The sequence below is a fragment of the Callorhinus ursinus genome, unplaced genomic scaffold (assembly GCF_003265705.2).
Source record: "Callorhinus ursinus isolate GAN/ISIS: 27379988/994484 unplaced genomic scaffold, GSC_fseal_2.0 scaffold2, whole genome shotgun sequence".
NCBI classification, from domain to species: Eukaryota; Metazoa; Chordata; class Mammalia; order Carnivora; family Otariidae; genus Callorhinus; species Callorhinus ursinus.
In genome coordinates, this window is record NW_027397064.1 from 2,949,521 (window position 1) to 2,965,481 (window position 15,961).

At 44.4% G+C, this 15,961-nt stretch overlaps 1 protein-coding gene across 1 annotated transcript in view; it reads left to right on the forward strand.

Moving 5' to 3' along the window:
- The window catches only part of DRC11 (dynein regulatory complex subunit 11), a 160,140-nt gene that overhangs the window by 85,384 nt on the left and 58,795 nt on the right, over nt 1–15,961 (forward strand). The window contains exons 8-9 of the mRNA XM_025886596.2: nt 1,494–1,622; nt 10,518–10,593. Coding sequence (XP_025742381.1) covers nt 1,494–1,622; nt 10,518–10,593 — 205 coding nt within the window. The remainder of the gene's footprint in view (nt 1–1,493; nt 1,623–10,517; nt 10,594–15,961) is intronic.

Consider the following 15,961-nt stretch of genomic DNA (forward strand, 5'->3'; position numbering starts at 1 on the left):
ATGAGATACCACCTCACACCCGTCAGAATGGCTAAAATTAACAAGTCAGGAAACGACAGATGTTGGCGGGGATGCGGAGAAAGGGGAACCCTCCTACACTGTTGGTGGGAATGCAAGCTGGTGCAGCCACTCTGGCGAACAGTGTGGAGGTTCCTCAAAAAGTTGAAAATAGAGCTACCATACGATCCAGCAATTACACTACTGGGTATTTACCACAAAGATACAAATGTAGGGATCCGAAGGGGTGCACCCCAATGTTTATAGCAGCAATGTCCACAATCACCAAACTGTGGAAAGAGCCAAGATGTCCATCGACAGATGAACGGATAAGGAAGATGAGGTATATATACACAATGGAATATTATGCAGCCATCAAAAGGAATGAGATCTTGCCATTTGCAATGACGTGGATGGAACTGGAGGGTGTTATGCTGAGTGAAATAAGTCAATCAGAGAAAGACATGTATCATATGTCTTTATGGGGATATGAGGAATTCTTAATCTCAGGAAACAAACTGAGGGTTGCTGGAATGGTGGGGGGTGCAAGGGATGGGGTGGCTGGGTGATGGACTCTGGGGAGGGTATGTGCTATGGTGAGCGCTGTGAATTGTGCAAGACTGTTGAATCACAGACCTGTACCTCTGAAACAAATAATGCAATATATGTTAAGAAAAAAAAGAAGAAAAAGAAGATAGCAGGAGGGGAAGAATGAAGGGGAGTAAGTCGGAGGGGGAGACGAACCATGAGAGACGATGGACTCTGAAAAACAAACTGAGGGTTCTAGAGGGGAGGGGGGTGGGGATATGTGTTAGCCTGGTCATGGGTATTAAAGAGGGCACATTCTGCGTGGAGCACTGGGTGTTATGCACAAACAATGAATCATGGAACACTACATCAAAAACTAATGATGTAATGTATGGTGATTAACATAACAATAAAAAATTAAGGAAATATAAGTAGGAAACTCTATCCCAGAGCTGTTATGGCCCTCACCTCGGTCACATGACCAGTGATGTGACCTAAGGTCTATAGCCTCATATCTCCAAGAAGTCCCTCTCTGCCACAGCAAGTGGGAGCTCAGCAAATATCTGTTGTATAGAATGGATTATATAGGATTTTTTTTACTGAAGAGGTGTGGGTGGGCCCGGCACCCTGGCTGTGGCAGAGACACTGAGGAAGCCATGACCTCCCTCATGTTCATGGCAGCCCTGGGGGCCAGAGCAGCTCTGAATTGGGAGGGGGGGACTGAGTTCAGAAATGTCCAGCCTCCCTTTCATCTGCCCCCTGAGGTCCAACTCCTGCCTCACCGATGAATCCAACCAGGGGCAGGCGGCAGGCGGTGGTGTCCCCACGAGGGTCGACCTCAGACCCAGAGCAGGACATGGAGGGAGCGGGGACTGACCACTACAAATACTTCCTGCAGACAGGAAAAACAGTCCTTATCTTGATCGGGCTCCACGAAAGCACGATGCTTATTTTGTGTTTCTTGCCAGGTTACTGAGGATATTATTGCAAGCCAAGAAGAAGAGGAGAAAAACAAAAAGAAGAAAAAGAAGGAGGCCAAGAAACCCAAGAAACCTAAAAAAGAAAAGGAAAAGAAAGGTGCAAAAGAAAAAAACAAGGTAAGGAATTTGGTATTTTAAAAGAAATTTTCTTTTAAGTGGCTTCTTTGCTTTGAATCGGTGGCATGATCCCAACTCTCCTGAGATCGCACTCATTTGTTTCCTAGGAAACCGTTCTACCAGCTGTTTTTCAATATTTTTTTATGTTGCTCGATCACCGGTCATCATCCTCTCTATGACTTATAATAAAGACCTCTTAAGATAAAGGTGGTTTTAGTGACTTCGGTACTTTATGTGTTATTCACATATGTGATAGCTTTGACTTTTTATTCCTCAAAATAAATGATCTCCCTCGTCTTTCCTCAAGGTAGAGACCCGGTGACCACTGCAAAGTCAAAATAATAACTACTTTAACCAAAGTGAGTTTGTTCAAATTTTTCACTTCACGTTGACATATTGGGTATATATTATTTCTTACTACCCAAAGGAAATCAGAATTCAGATAGTGTTACTTTGGGCCAGGCCCCCCCTCGTGCAGCGGGGGAGGAGGTGCAGCTTATCCTAGGGCAGTAACTGGAGGGGTCTTCACCTTCGAGCATGTGGAGAGGTGCCCTCCCAGGACAGCATTCTCTCAGCAGGAACTCCATCTATGGGAGATGGAGCTCGGGCTGGAAGCTGGAATCATCCTAAAGCATGATTATGTTTAAAGAAGCAGGTCTGCACAGACAGATCCTCCTTCACAGCTGACCAAAACTCTCATCTGAATTGACTCAGGAGAATGGATCCTTAAGGGTTCTGGTCCATCTGTGACTCTGTCCAGAGACAGAGATCCAGGTCTTGCTCAGGCAGCAGTGGTCACATTCGTCATGTTCCAGGAGATGGGTTAGGGAGAGAAATGGGACAGGCTGCATCATCAAGGACAAGTGATTGGACCAAGGAGTCAGAAATTGTGAGCAGGGGAGAAAGGAGGATGGTGGATATACAATGACAGTACCCAAACTCCAGAACTCTCTCCAAAACTCTCAGTTTTTCCCTCTTGAGAATGATATTTGCTGTGGGTTTTTCATAGACGGCTTTTATGACATTGAGGTATGTACCTTCTATCCCTACACTGTGAAGAGTTTTAATCAAGAAAGGATGCTGTATTTTGTCAAATGCTTTTTTCTGCATTGAGAGGATCATATGGTTCTTGTCCTTTCTTTTATTAATGGGATGTATCACATTGATTGGTCTGTGAATGTTGAACCCTCCTTGTAGCCCAGGAATAAATCCTACTTGGTCATGATGAGTAATCCCTCTAATGTACTGTTGGATCCTGTTGGCCAGTATCTTGGTGAGAATTTTGGCATCCATGTTTATCAGGGATATTGGTCTGTAATTCTCCTTTTTGGTGGGGTCTTTGTCTGGTTTTGGGATCAAGGTAATGCTGGCCTCATAGAACTAGTTTGGAAGTTTTCCTTCCATTTCTACTTTTTGAAATAGCTTCAGAAGAACAGGTATTAGTTCTTCTTTAAATGTTTGGTAGAATTCCCCTGGGAAGCCATCCAGCCCTGGACTCTTCTCGTTTGTTGATTACTGCTTCAATTTCCTTGCTGGTTATGGGTCTATTCAGGTTTTCTATTTCTTCCTGTTTCAGTTTTGGTAGTTTACAAGTTTCTAGGAATGCATCCATTTCTTCTAGATTGCCTAATTTGTTGGCATATATTTGCTCATAATATGTTCTTAAAATTGTTTGTATTTCCATGGTGTTGGTTGTGATTTCTCCTCTGTCATTCATGATTTTAATAATTTGGGTCCTTTCTCTTTTGTTTTTGGTAAGTCTGGCTGGAGGTTTATTGATTTTGTTAATTCAAAGAACCAGCTTCTAGTCTCATTGATCTGTTCTACTGTTCTACTGTTCTTTAGGTTTCTATTTCATTGATTTCTGCTCTAATCTTTATATTTCTCTTCTTCCGCTCAGTTTAGACTTTATTTGCTGTTCTTTCTCCAGCTCCTTTAGGTGTAAGGTTAGCTTGTGTATTTGAGATTTTTCTAATTTTTTGAGAAAGGCTTGTATTGCTATGTACTTCCCTCTTAGGGCCGCCTTTGCTGCATCCCAACAGTTTTGAACAGTTGTGTTTTCATTTTCATTTGTTTCCAAGAATTTTTTAATTCTTCTTTAATTTCCTGGTTGATCCATTCATTCTTTAGTAGGATGCTCTTTATCTTCCAAGTATTTGAGTTCCTTCCAAATTTCCCCTTGTGATTGAGTTCAAGTTTCAAAGCATTGTGGTCTAAAAATATGCAGGGAATAATCTCAGTCTTTTGGTACTGGCTGAGACCTAATTTGTGACCCAGTATGTGACCTATTCTGGAGAATGTTCCATGTGCACTCAAGAAGAATGTGTATTCTGTTGCTTTAGGATGGAATGCCCTCATATATATCTATGAAGTCCATCTGGTCCAGTGTGTCATTCAAAGCCCTTGTTTTCTTGTTGATCTTCTGCTTAGATGATCTATCCATTGCTGTGAGTGAGGTGTTAAAGTCCCCTATTATTATTGTATTATGATCAATATGTTTCTTTAATTTTGTTATTTATTGGTTTATATATTTGGCTGCTTCCAAGTTTGGAGCATAAATATTTATAATTGTTAGATCTTGTTGGATAGACCCTTTAAGTATGATATAGTGTCTCCATTCCTTACTAAAGTCTTTGGTTTAAAATCTAATTTTCTGATATAAGGATTGTTACCCCAGCTTTCTTTTGATGTCCATTAACATGATAAATGGTTCTCCACCCCCTCACTTTCAATCTGGAGGTGTCTTTGGGTCTAAAATGAGTCGCTTGTCCATCGATAGACAAATGGATACAGAAGATGTGGTATATATATATACAATGAACTATTACCTCAGCCATCAGAAAGGATGAATACTTACCATTTACATCGATGTGGATGGAACTAGAGGGTATTATGCTAAGCGAAATAAGTCAATTAGAGAAAGACGATTATCATATGGTTTCACTTATATATGGAATATAAGAAACAGCACAGAGGATCATAGAGGAAGGGAGGGAAAACTGAATGGGAAATCAACAGAGAAGGAGAAAAACCATGAGAGACTCTTAACTCTAGGAAACAAACTGAGGATTGCTGGAGGGGAGGTCGGTGGGGGAATGGGGTCCCTGGGTGATGGACATTAAGGAGGGCACGTGATGTGATGAGCACTGGGTGTTATATACAAATGATGAACTATTGAACTCTATATCTGAAACATGATATACTATAGGTTGGCTAATTGAATTTAAATTTAAAAAAATACCCAAATTCCAAAAAAAAAAAATAAATAAAAATAAAAAAATAAAAAATAAAAAAATACCCAAATTCCACATAAATGCAACATTTTGTATTTATGAAAGCCAACATTTTGTGATGAAAGCCAACATTTTGTTAAAAATGCTTTGCATGATTGCAGTCACCCAGCTGGAGGCAATTGCCCCTTTTTCAAGGCTCATCTCCCACACAATGATCAGCAGAAGTCTTCCAACTGCTCCCCCCCATCCGTCTTTGTCCCTCTCCTTAACCATGTTCCATTGCTGTGAACAAAAGAAGAGAGACCTCTTCCTGCTCACTCTGGGCACAACCCATTCCACTGTAGTCCCCAGCTCAGTCCCCAGCTACCCGGTATGTTGTGTTGACCCCTCACCTAATTCCCCCCTAGGAATTATTCCAGGTCTAAATGAGCTGCTCCATGCAAAGTCCCACCGCCCACCCCAGGCAGCTGCATTCAGGGATAGCCATGTTCAGGTACAAAGACCCAGCTCCCTCACTGGGACATTTCTGAAGGGTTCTCCTAGCTCCTGGGCTCCCTGTGGTGTCAGCTGACAGCTCACATCTGATTGCATCACAGCTCAGTTACATTAGCTTCTCTGCCCAGTGCTGCTTCTCTTCCTCCGTCCCTGTGGGTGCTGTTCCCAGTAAACCACCTGCACGGCCTCCATCTAAATGTTTCCAGGAACCCAACCCACAAGGCCACCGGTTGCCCTACTGCTCTGCTTGCACCCCAAAACTTCTAACTTGTTGCTGAAAAAAATAAGAAGAGAGCTTACTTGATAATTAATTTTTAAAGCCCTCCTCTCATTCTGCAAGATAATTCTGAAGCCGTGCCTAAGAATAAGGACAATTGGAAGAATTTCAATTTTATTCTAAGCATTCTCCTCCTCTAAATATGCATTAGGGAGTTTGACACTTGCGAATTAAAAATTCACTGTTAATGAAGCTTGTTCCATAAAAAATCTGAAATTATCAGCTATACAATCTGGTCTTTATTGAGTGAAGGTATTTTATTAACTAGCTATTAAAGAGTCATTTAATGATGAATAGTTTGGGACAAAAAGTAAAGTTTGAGTACATCAGTACTTATGGAGTAGTTGCAAAGGAAGGGCAAAATCCTTCAGAGTTACTTAGAACTGAATTTTTTCGTGAAGAGTACAGGTCTACACAGTGACAACATGATCATAAATGGTACTCTCTATTGAAATTGATATATTTACATTATATCGCTACTCATCTTTGAGGTCAGATTGCCTTTTTAAAAAAGTCTTATTCTAGAATCAATCGCAAGGTGTCTAGAAGCATTCATGAGACAAGCTATCAAATCTTTGTATGAGAATTGGTATTTTGACCTGTAGAAAAAGGCATCTATTATTCATCCTGGTTAACGGGTGAGGCAGGGGAGAGAAGAAACTAGTTTTGTTTAGCTTGCATAACTGACTCACCCCTAACGTTGTTTCACAGTGGCACAGCTCTGGGATTATCCTTCAGGTATTTTTATAAACTTGGTCATTTCTCGATTGCTAGTGCACATATAGTCAGAACACTTGGGAAAGGCCTCATATTAAAAACAAAAAACTGAGGATAATCTGAATATTTCCACTCACCTCCATAAATGGAAAATAGACTCTTGTCAAAATATCACAGGAGTACAAGCTTCGTCAGTCCACAAGATGGCTACAAATGAGCATAAGTGGCCACAGAGGGGCTGTTGACAGGGGTTTGGTGGTGGGTGGCTCAGAAGGCTGGATGGGGACCAGGGACTCCAGGCAGGATTCCAGTCAATCACTGAGGCCGAGAACCAGAGGACAACTTCAGAGCAGGGACAACAGACACAAGGGAGGGTGTCTGATGTGAGGCCTGGAAAGCTTGGAGCAGCCATGCATGGGGCAGAACCTTCTGGAGAAGACGAGAGTCATCCTGGGGGCAGTGACTTGAGCAGACCTGAGTGGTGTGAGTTGTAATCTAAGATTTGTGGTTTGTGGTTTGTGGCGGTGGTTGGGATGGCCTGTGGGTGAGGGAGTGACTGAGACAGGGAGATACTTAGGTCCAGGCTGGGAGCACCACGAGACGGGAAGAAGGGTCAGTGCAAGCCCAGGTCCCCCCAAGGACAAGTGTGGGCCAGGAGTCAGAGCCCCTCAGAAGTTTGCATCCATCCACCCAGGAGGATACATTTAAAGCCAAACGTCATTCACAGGGTCGAGATCGGAGCAAGTGAGTTCTGTTTACCTGGTTGATTTTTGTGTGAAAATAACGAAGAAGAGAAGGTACATCCAGCTGGTGGTACGAAGATCTGGGCTCATAGTCAGCAGTACAGTAACACCCTTCCCAAGCTCACAAAGACCCACAGTCACCTTTTTATGACTGCTTCCCTTCCCACCTCAACCCCTTCCTGGGGTACCTCCATCTGCATAAATGTGTCTCAGAGTGACGTGCCCAAAACATCTCTCCCTTGACCCTAGTGCCGCAGGAGAGGGCTCCCCTTAGACACTCTGTTTTTCTGGACTCTGAGGATTAATGAGTGTCTCTGTAGAATCTTTTTTTTTTTTTTTTTTTGTAGAGTCTTAAGACTTTTGAACCTGGAGGTAACTGGAAGGAAGTTTAAGAGTGAGAATTTGTGGGTTTCAGTGTCCCTGCTTGGATTTCCAATTTACTGTGAGGCGGGTGGCATGAGAAAAGAGAGGGTCTCTGTAATTGTGCACAGCAACATTGTACAGTAAAATAACTGTGGGGGCGCCTGGGTGGCTCAGTCAGTGGGGCATCTGACTCTTGGTTTCAGCTCAGGTCATGATCTCAAGGTCGTAAGATCGAGCCCCACGTCGGGCTCTGCACTCAGCAGGAAGTCTGCTTAAGATTCCCTCTCTCCCTCCCCCTCTGTCCCCCTGCCCCCCCACCCCACTGGAATGTGTGTGCTCTCTCTTTAAAAAAAATTAAAATAAAATAAAATAACTGTGGCTGGTAATCTTACATTCATTTGATCATTTCATCAAAAAACTTTGCAAACAATTCAACGTTGGAAGCATGAAAGTTTTCAGTTTGGTATCTGGACCCATCCAGAGATCCCCTATACTGAGATGCTGAAGGACAGAAGCAAAGAGATTGGTCTAGGGGTTTTCACCTTTACCAGAGCCAGTAAAGGGAAAACATAAAAGCCCCTAAACAGCTTCAAAGATGGGCTTCCAAGAATTAATCTTTTCATCGCCTAGACAAGAAAAGGAACGTCTGTCTTGTACCTTATACAAAAATGAACTCAACGTGGATCATGGACTCACATGTAAAACTGTAAAACCTTTAGGTAAAAAGAGGGGAAAAAATCTTCGGGATCTAGGGCTCTGCACACAGTTCTTAGAGTTGACACCAAAAGTATCCATAGAAGGAAAGATTGATAAATTGGACTTCATCACAGTAAAAAACTTTTACTCTGGGAAGAGGATGAAAAGACAAGAAAATGTTTGCAAGCTATATAGATCTAGCTAAGGAAGTGCATCTAGAATATATAAAGAATTCTCAAAATTCAACAGTAAAATAATTCTTTCTTTTGGATCTTTGGTTTGCAAACCATCTCTAAAAGTGTTAAGGATCGGAGGTAAGGCGATCCCTGTTACAAATAAGTGATAGAGGGGAATGCTAATGTCAGAGGGACATCCTCTGCAAACCAATAGCCATCTTTGCAAATATGTTTCAGTATCGAAGTTACACCATTTACCTGACAGGTCGGCTGTGTGGATGTCACGTTGGCTTTAGGAGCCAGAAAAGGAGCACTAGAAATCCATCCTTACAACTCTTTCCTCTTTGTTACTTTTCAATCCATATGTTAAACCATTTGGAACTATTTTAAATGGATTTTACCGGTCCGGAACACACGATCATGTGACTACTACAGAGTCTTCTCTACATTCACCAAACTTTGTGCTAAATCCTGGGAAAAGCCTGGCACCCACACACAGCATCATTAGCTTTTAAAAGCTTCTGTTTGTCTGTGAGGCCACCCAGCCTTTTTGTGACCCGAGCGCCCCTTCTCCAACCACCTGGCACAAGGAGGTGCTCCATACTCAACCATTGAGCCGACCACGTTCTTATATTATTTTAGAGGATTTCAAACGAAATTCTGTACTACTTCACAAAGATGGAGATGTGAGTGTTGTGAATTCCCGGAGGCTGTTATCAGGAATAAGGATGTCATCGTGGAAACGTCCATATTGAGCATAACCTGTGTTCACTGAAGGGCAGCGAGAGAGGAAGATATCAGGAAGTGAGAAGCTGCTGAGCTCCAGAGGAGACAGGCGCCCTTAACCTCAAGGAACAGAGACCCCAAGGATAGACTCCCTGAAACTGTATGTAAATGTTTACATGAAAATGCATTCCTCTAAGAAGGTGTGTGAGTTTTCTTCACGTTTCCTTCTACCTCAACCACTCAAAAACCACCACTTCCAGAAAGGAACAGTGGTCTAAATCCCCAAAAGGCATGAATAACTTTGATTCTTAATCTCAATGGAACTGAGAGAAAAGTGTGGGCAGAAAAGTAAAGTGACATTCTAAATGCAAGTTTGAAAACAGTTAAGGGATGCTTAATATTTTTTTGCAATGAGCTATCACATTATTTTGGTGCATTTTTTTTTTAAAATATGGTCAATAGTAATGAGAGCTCCTGGGTTGATTTTCACTTCTAGATCTAGAATTGGAGTATAATTTCACTCCTGGTTGAGTGGGAAATAATCAGCCTCTTCCAAATCACAGTAACCCCACCCACAACCTGGAGGACACAGACCCTAAGGGAACAATCAGATTATCTGAAAGCCACTGAGTGACCAATCTGACATTTGAGCCTATATGTTCAGAGGTATTTGCCAAATGCCCGCACTTTAAAAATGTAACAGAGGTGGCCCTATTTGCACTTTGCCACGTGCCCATTCATGTGAAGGATCCCCAGTTGTCCTGCACTGGGATTCTCGGACTCTCACTGACCAGGCTTTGGGATTCCCCCCTCATTACGTCACACTCCCTTCCCCATGTCTGCTGGACCAGAGAAGCAGGTGCCAGGAAGTAGAAGCAAATCCTACACAGTGCGGAGAGAATCTTTTTCATCGAGAAGAATCCAGAACAGCTTCACAGAAGAGGACACACTCGCCTCAGACCAAAGAGCAATTTTCCACAAAAGAAGATGGGACAATGGAATTCTAATGAGAAAGAAGATGGCCATCTCTGCCTCCCCTCCAGCCTTTCCTCACTTTGCAGCCAGCCTGATGTCCCTACAAGCGGCTGGTGGAAGGTGGGAAGACTCAGGCTGGGAATCAGCTTTCAGAGCAAAGAAGGAGCCAGAACATCAGACAACAGGACCAAACTCATGGCGTGGGGTACCCTGGGAGAGGTGACTGACACAGGGGAACCTCAGTGAGCCTGCAGGCGGAGCTGAGTTTCTAGAACCATCCATGCCCTGGTTGGTGGACGCAACATGCCCTGCTCAGACTGGCCAGCAGAGAAACTGCCCAGGTGGGTGGGCAAGGGGTCGGACCTTCGCTCATAAACCAAAAAAGAGCCTGTGTGCCTTACCTTAGTCCAGTCATCAGGATGTGTGTGCCTTGTACTGTCTAGTCCGGACAAAGTAGCCCTGTAATTAACAGAAGTATCATTCTTCTTTAACAGGAAGAAGATGACGGCTGGAAAATGTCACCAAGTGTTTTCCTTCCCACGATGGAGGAAGGAAATAACGTGTACAAAGGTTGGTTTAGGAGAATATGCAGGGCAACTGGGAGTTACCCGGTCCACCCAGCATGACCCCTGGCCCTAGCACCCAGCGTGTGTGGGGAAGAATTAGGCGCTCAGTCGGGAGAGGCTGAAATCATGCGGCTCATAGCCTGGACTTTCTGTCCGTCTCTATTTTAAAATTCCTTGTCGCCTAAAGGCATAGGATCGGTAAAAAGAGCCAGGTATGAATAGTACGAGAACACAATCGAAACCTCCATTCTGTTTTCGAACCCATAGGACTTCAGCTGAGCATTCTCTTGCTGGGAATGAAAGGGATTGTCCTGGATTGTTTAAATTAATAAAATCAATACCAGATGTACAATAAAATGTTTCAATCCTGTCAGACCAAGACAGGTGCCCGCAGACGGACACATAATTCTTTTGTCCATTGTTCAGCATAATTAACATAGTAGCTAGAACCTGAGGGGAGCTGCAAGTGTAGGAATTGGTCTTTCTGACATTCCTATTACAATTTACTGGAACAATTATCCAGCCCCTTTGGCTCCACTCCACCCTCAGGATGAATCCCAACACAGGATGACCTGCCACGATGACCCCGCTCATTGGTGCTTTTTGGTAATTCCTAGAAACTGCAACAAGGATGTCAAGTAGAATATTTCCAAACGTCAGTCATGCATGTGCTTTCTCCCTAATTCTGGTCTTATCTGGACAGCACTGGTACTATTAATTACTTAACATATTTTTTCACTGACTCATGGTTTTTACCCCCAATAAACTGAGCCTCATCCTCAGCAGCAATATCAACGACATTTTAGGTTTGAGATGCTCGTTGTATAAAATAAAAATGTCCGTGCACCACCTGAACTTCTTTCACTTTCCACTAGTGGTGAGGGTCCCACCGTGCACATGATGCTGAACGAGGGGGGAGGCATAGGGGACAGGGGACATCAGCGGGATTTGGCAGCTGTTTTAACTGGGGAGGAAGGAAGTCAAAGCAGTAACTTCACGTTATTAGACACCCAAGGCACGCAAGCCTTTGCGTTTTCCATGTTCATCTCATTTGATCTTCAGAACAACCGAGAGAAGTAACACAACTGTCCCCTTATCAGCAGGGACTATTAGAACACATGCTGCCACTCAAGTTTGAGAAGTCAAATCAGTTTTTTTTAACATTTTATTTAAATTCAAGTTAGTTAGCATATAGTGTATTATTAATTTCAGGAATAGAGGTCAAAACTGATTCATCAGTTTTGTATAACACCCAGCGCTCATTCCATCATGTGCCCTCCTTCATGTCCATCACCCAGTGACCCCAACCCCCTCACCCACCTCCCCTCCAGCAACCCTCAGTTTATTTCCTAGGGTTAAGAGGCTCTTATGGTTTGCCTCCCTCTCTGGTTTCATCTTATTCTGTTTTCCTTTCCCTTCCCCTATGATCCTCTGTTTTCTTTCTTAAATTCCACATATGAGTGAGATCATATGGTATTTGTCTTTCTCTGACTGACTTATTTCACTCAGCATAATACCCTCTAGTTCCATCCACGTCATTGCAAATGGCAAGATCTCCTTCTTTTTGATGGTGGAATAATATTCCATTGTGTAGATACACCACATCTTCTTTACCCATTCATCTGTCGATGGAATCTGGGCTCTTTCCACAGCTTGGCTATTGTGGACATCGCTGCTATAAACATTGGGGTGCAGGTGCCCTCAAATCACTACAAACCACAGTGCAGAGCAATCGCTATCAGACACATTCACTCACTTACATATTCATTCAACAACCACTGTGTCCAATGTGCAAGGCTACCGTGAAGACACAAAGATGGCACGTACCATCAACCTACAACATACTGGGTGTGGTAGAGGTGGATGAGGTGGGGACAGGGGCACAAGTTGAGTGGCTTGTGCGAATTAGGCTGGCAGCAACAATATCCAAGGCCCAGCTAGGAACGGCACGCATCCCCAGGCAGGGTCACTGGCGTGCAGTGGATGCCTCCGGAACTCAGGTGTGTCCGCAACAGGAGATGCCCTTATTCACATGCCACTTTGTGCCACATTTCTTTTGCTCTTTACAGCCACCCTCATATTCATATTCTACACATCCATCACCAACCTCCAAGGTCATTGTTTGCACCTTCGAACACATCAGGTCATTGGCCAATTCGTGTTCTGCTGAGGTCCTCCCTCGGGCAACAGTTTTCCTCAGCATGGTGGAAGGCCTGGCTGCCTTCTCCTCGGAAATAACTATCAGGAGAGAATAAGGGGAGAGACAGGTCGGTGAGAGACAGCCAAGCCCGCCTCTGCCATAACAGGGAGTCAGGGGCTCCTGTCTCAAACTCATAAATCAAGAAGTAGCAGAGTGACCACATGACAAGTGTACGACAACAGAGACACAGATCCAAGAGCTCTCAGGAAGCTAGACCGCCTCACACCCGCCTCACTCCCGCCTCACACCTGCCTCTCGTGGGCTCTGTGCTCTTCCGCCAGCGAGCCAGTCACTCCCACCTCAGGGACCTGGTGTTGTCCGTTCCCCTTGTCTGCAGTGCTGGTCCCTGCAGGCCTTCCCCGAGACCTTTGTGGGGTAACAGTCTCCAGCCTCACCCTGTGCCCACCTGACTTTACTTACCTCCAGCTGACGGGGATGTGGGTGTCCCTGCTTCCCCACGGGGGAGGGGGGCGCCAGGTCCCAGGTGTCAGGGCCCCCTGCTGTCTGCCCACTCTGAGAGCAGTGCCTGGCCCACAGTCAGGTTCCATCAACTCATGATTTAAACTTATGAATAAATCAGATTTGCAGATAAATCTGCAACTATTCCATGCAATTTTAAATGAATGAATGAATGAATGAATACAGGAATGAATGTCATTGGACAATTTCTCTGGAAGGCAGAATTAGACAGTATTTTGTTATAATCCTTTCCATATTCTCCGACTTGGTCTAAAACAATGTGTGTGTATTATTTTGATAAAAACAAAAATTAACGGGGAAATCTGATGTTCCCGTGGGAAGCCAAGGCTGGTGACCTGCTGACCCACTCAGGAAAGTTCTTGAGGCTTTCCACACCGTTTGTGTAATATGTTTCCATTACGCTGTTTGTAGAATATCTGTTTCCATTAAGGCTAAAAAAAAAAAAAAAAAAACAAACCAAGCAGTGGTCACTTGGGAGCAGAAGCCTGAAGGACCACTTCCCTGGCTGGGTTTGTGGCATTTCCTGTGTTATCTGCCAGGTCTCTGGTCATTTAAAGAAATTAAATGTCTTCATCTTAGAATTCTTTTCTCAAAAATCAAAGGTTTTCCTTTTCAAAAAAGACATTAGCATTTTAATCACCCCCCTACGTGAGAAACTGCCCCAGCCAGCTTTTCACACTCTGGGGATGAAAGCTCCTGGGGCAGTTGTTAGTGCTTTGAGGGCCCTGAAAAGCTTCCTGCATTTGTAAATGTCCATGAAATTCTTGAAGGGATTGAGAGGTGCCCTGTGCAGAAGTGTCATGAGAAAAGCAAAATTTCTGCGCAAAACCAGGACCATTCAAAGGGCGGTCGAGGTGAAATCAGCAAAGGCCACTAAGCACGGCTTTATTTGTGAGACACAGTTACAACTCCGGAATGAGAATTTGTTACGAGGTGCTTTTACATAAATAATCACCTCATGTTCCTTCCTGTTCAATATTCTGCGTCCCTTTCTTTAGGAAATGCACGGCTTCCAGATTTTAACAAGTCTGTCTAGTGAGAAAGCAAAGTAGCTTCCTCGCCACCGCAAAGCTATTTTGCTTTAAAATATCTTAATAAAAACAGGTGAACTTTGCTGCTGGAGATTTAACGATCATGTAAAGGGGACATCTGTTAAACAAGAGTTACTGGTAAATAGCACTTTTTAACACGTTTAAACCCTTCATAGTATTTTCAAGGGGGAGAACTTACAATTTCAAACTCTTAAGAAAAAGTGTTGTAGTTTTCATACATTTAAAAATTTTCCACAATTTAAGTTCATGTGCATTTCAGAAAATGCACTGAGAAAGGACAGTTACCTTCAAATGAGGGAAGTGTAAACTAACTCTTCCTTGGATGAATACGCACCTTACAGACCAGCCACAAAATCTACCTGCTAGGGGGATTCGGGGCCAAGAATAAATTCAATTAATGACTTAAAACGTGTTTTACATCAATGGGCTGATATAGGCAATTTATGCCATGCAATATTTCTCATTCCCTGACCGTAAAACACAGGATAGGCCTCTCTGGCTGGTACTCAGTCACAGGACTGATTATTTAAAATAATAAAAATTCGGCTCTTAGCTTTCTAGCAATCTCCTGTGTGCCCACTCCTGTAGGGGTGGCCTCCATCCTGTCTTTTTCGGGTCTTCTCCCTCTTGGTCTTCATGGAGATGTGAACTCCATTCCAGGCTGGTCACCTGCCCCGCCCAGGTGATGACATCCTCTGGGGTCATCCACGGACAGGCGGGCATCCAGGAGACAGGTGTCAAACCCACTTCTGGCCCCATCATTCCTTCTCTGCCCCAGAGGCAGGGCCACCTGTCACGTGGCCACCCTGATGGGGAAAGACACATGGGTGAATCGGCTCTATGAAAACTGTACCATGTTTGTGACTTAGTTCCTTTCTATTTCTAGTAAGTCTACAGTAGCCACCCCAGGAGAAACTGGGGTCCTTTCATCATCCCCCATTTCCAAAATCTGTCCCCCCAGATTTGCACCACCATAGGCTGTGACCATGGCAGAGACCCTGGCTAGCACAGCAACTGGCAGAACCCTACCCAGCCACGCCCGCCTCGGTCCTCTGATGGGAAGCCAGGGGAGCCTGAGACCCCTCGCTGGACCCCTCGCTGGACCCGGATTCCAGAGAGGCTCTGTTCTGGCCAACACCCAGTCCCACAGTACGCACTGGGAGTGAGGTGGGCCTGCCTGACTTGTGTGGGGCAACACCTTCTGGTCCCCATTTCCACTTCTGGAAATTTCCATGCCGACCACTGGGAGCATTGTCAGGTCTTCTGCCTGGGGCTCCCACACTTTCAGAGAACTGGAGCTGTATTTCCACGTCCCATCTTCCTGTAGTTGTCTGGTCCACAGGGTCCTGACCAATCACCTTGAGACGACACATTCACCGGCCCTCAGGCACCCATCCATCACTTCCACTTTGCTGACAGGTGTCTGCTCTGGGCACAGCTGTCCTGCAGAGTCCCCCTCCCCCTCAGGAAGTAGGAATTGTCAATCAGGAGGATGAAAACCATAAGACCAACAGCCGAGAAACAGTAGGATGGGGGTCCACCTGACCCCAACCATGGGCTGCGTCCCCTGGGCAGACATCGAATGGCCAAAGCCCTTGGGGCAATTTTTTGCCCATTGGCCAGCTTTGGTCGTGCATCAG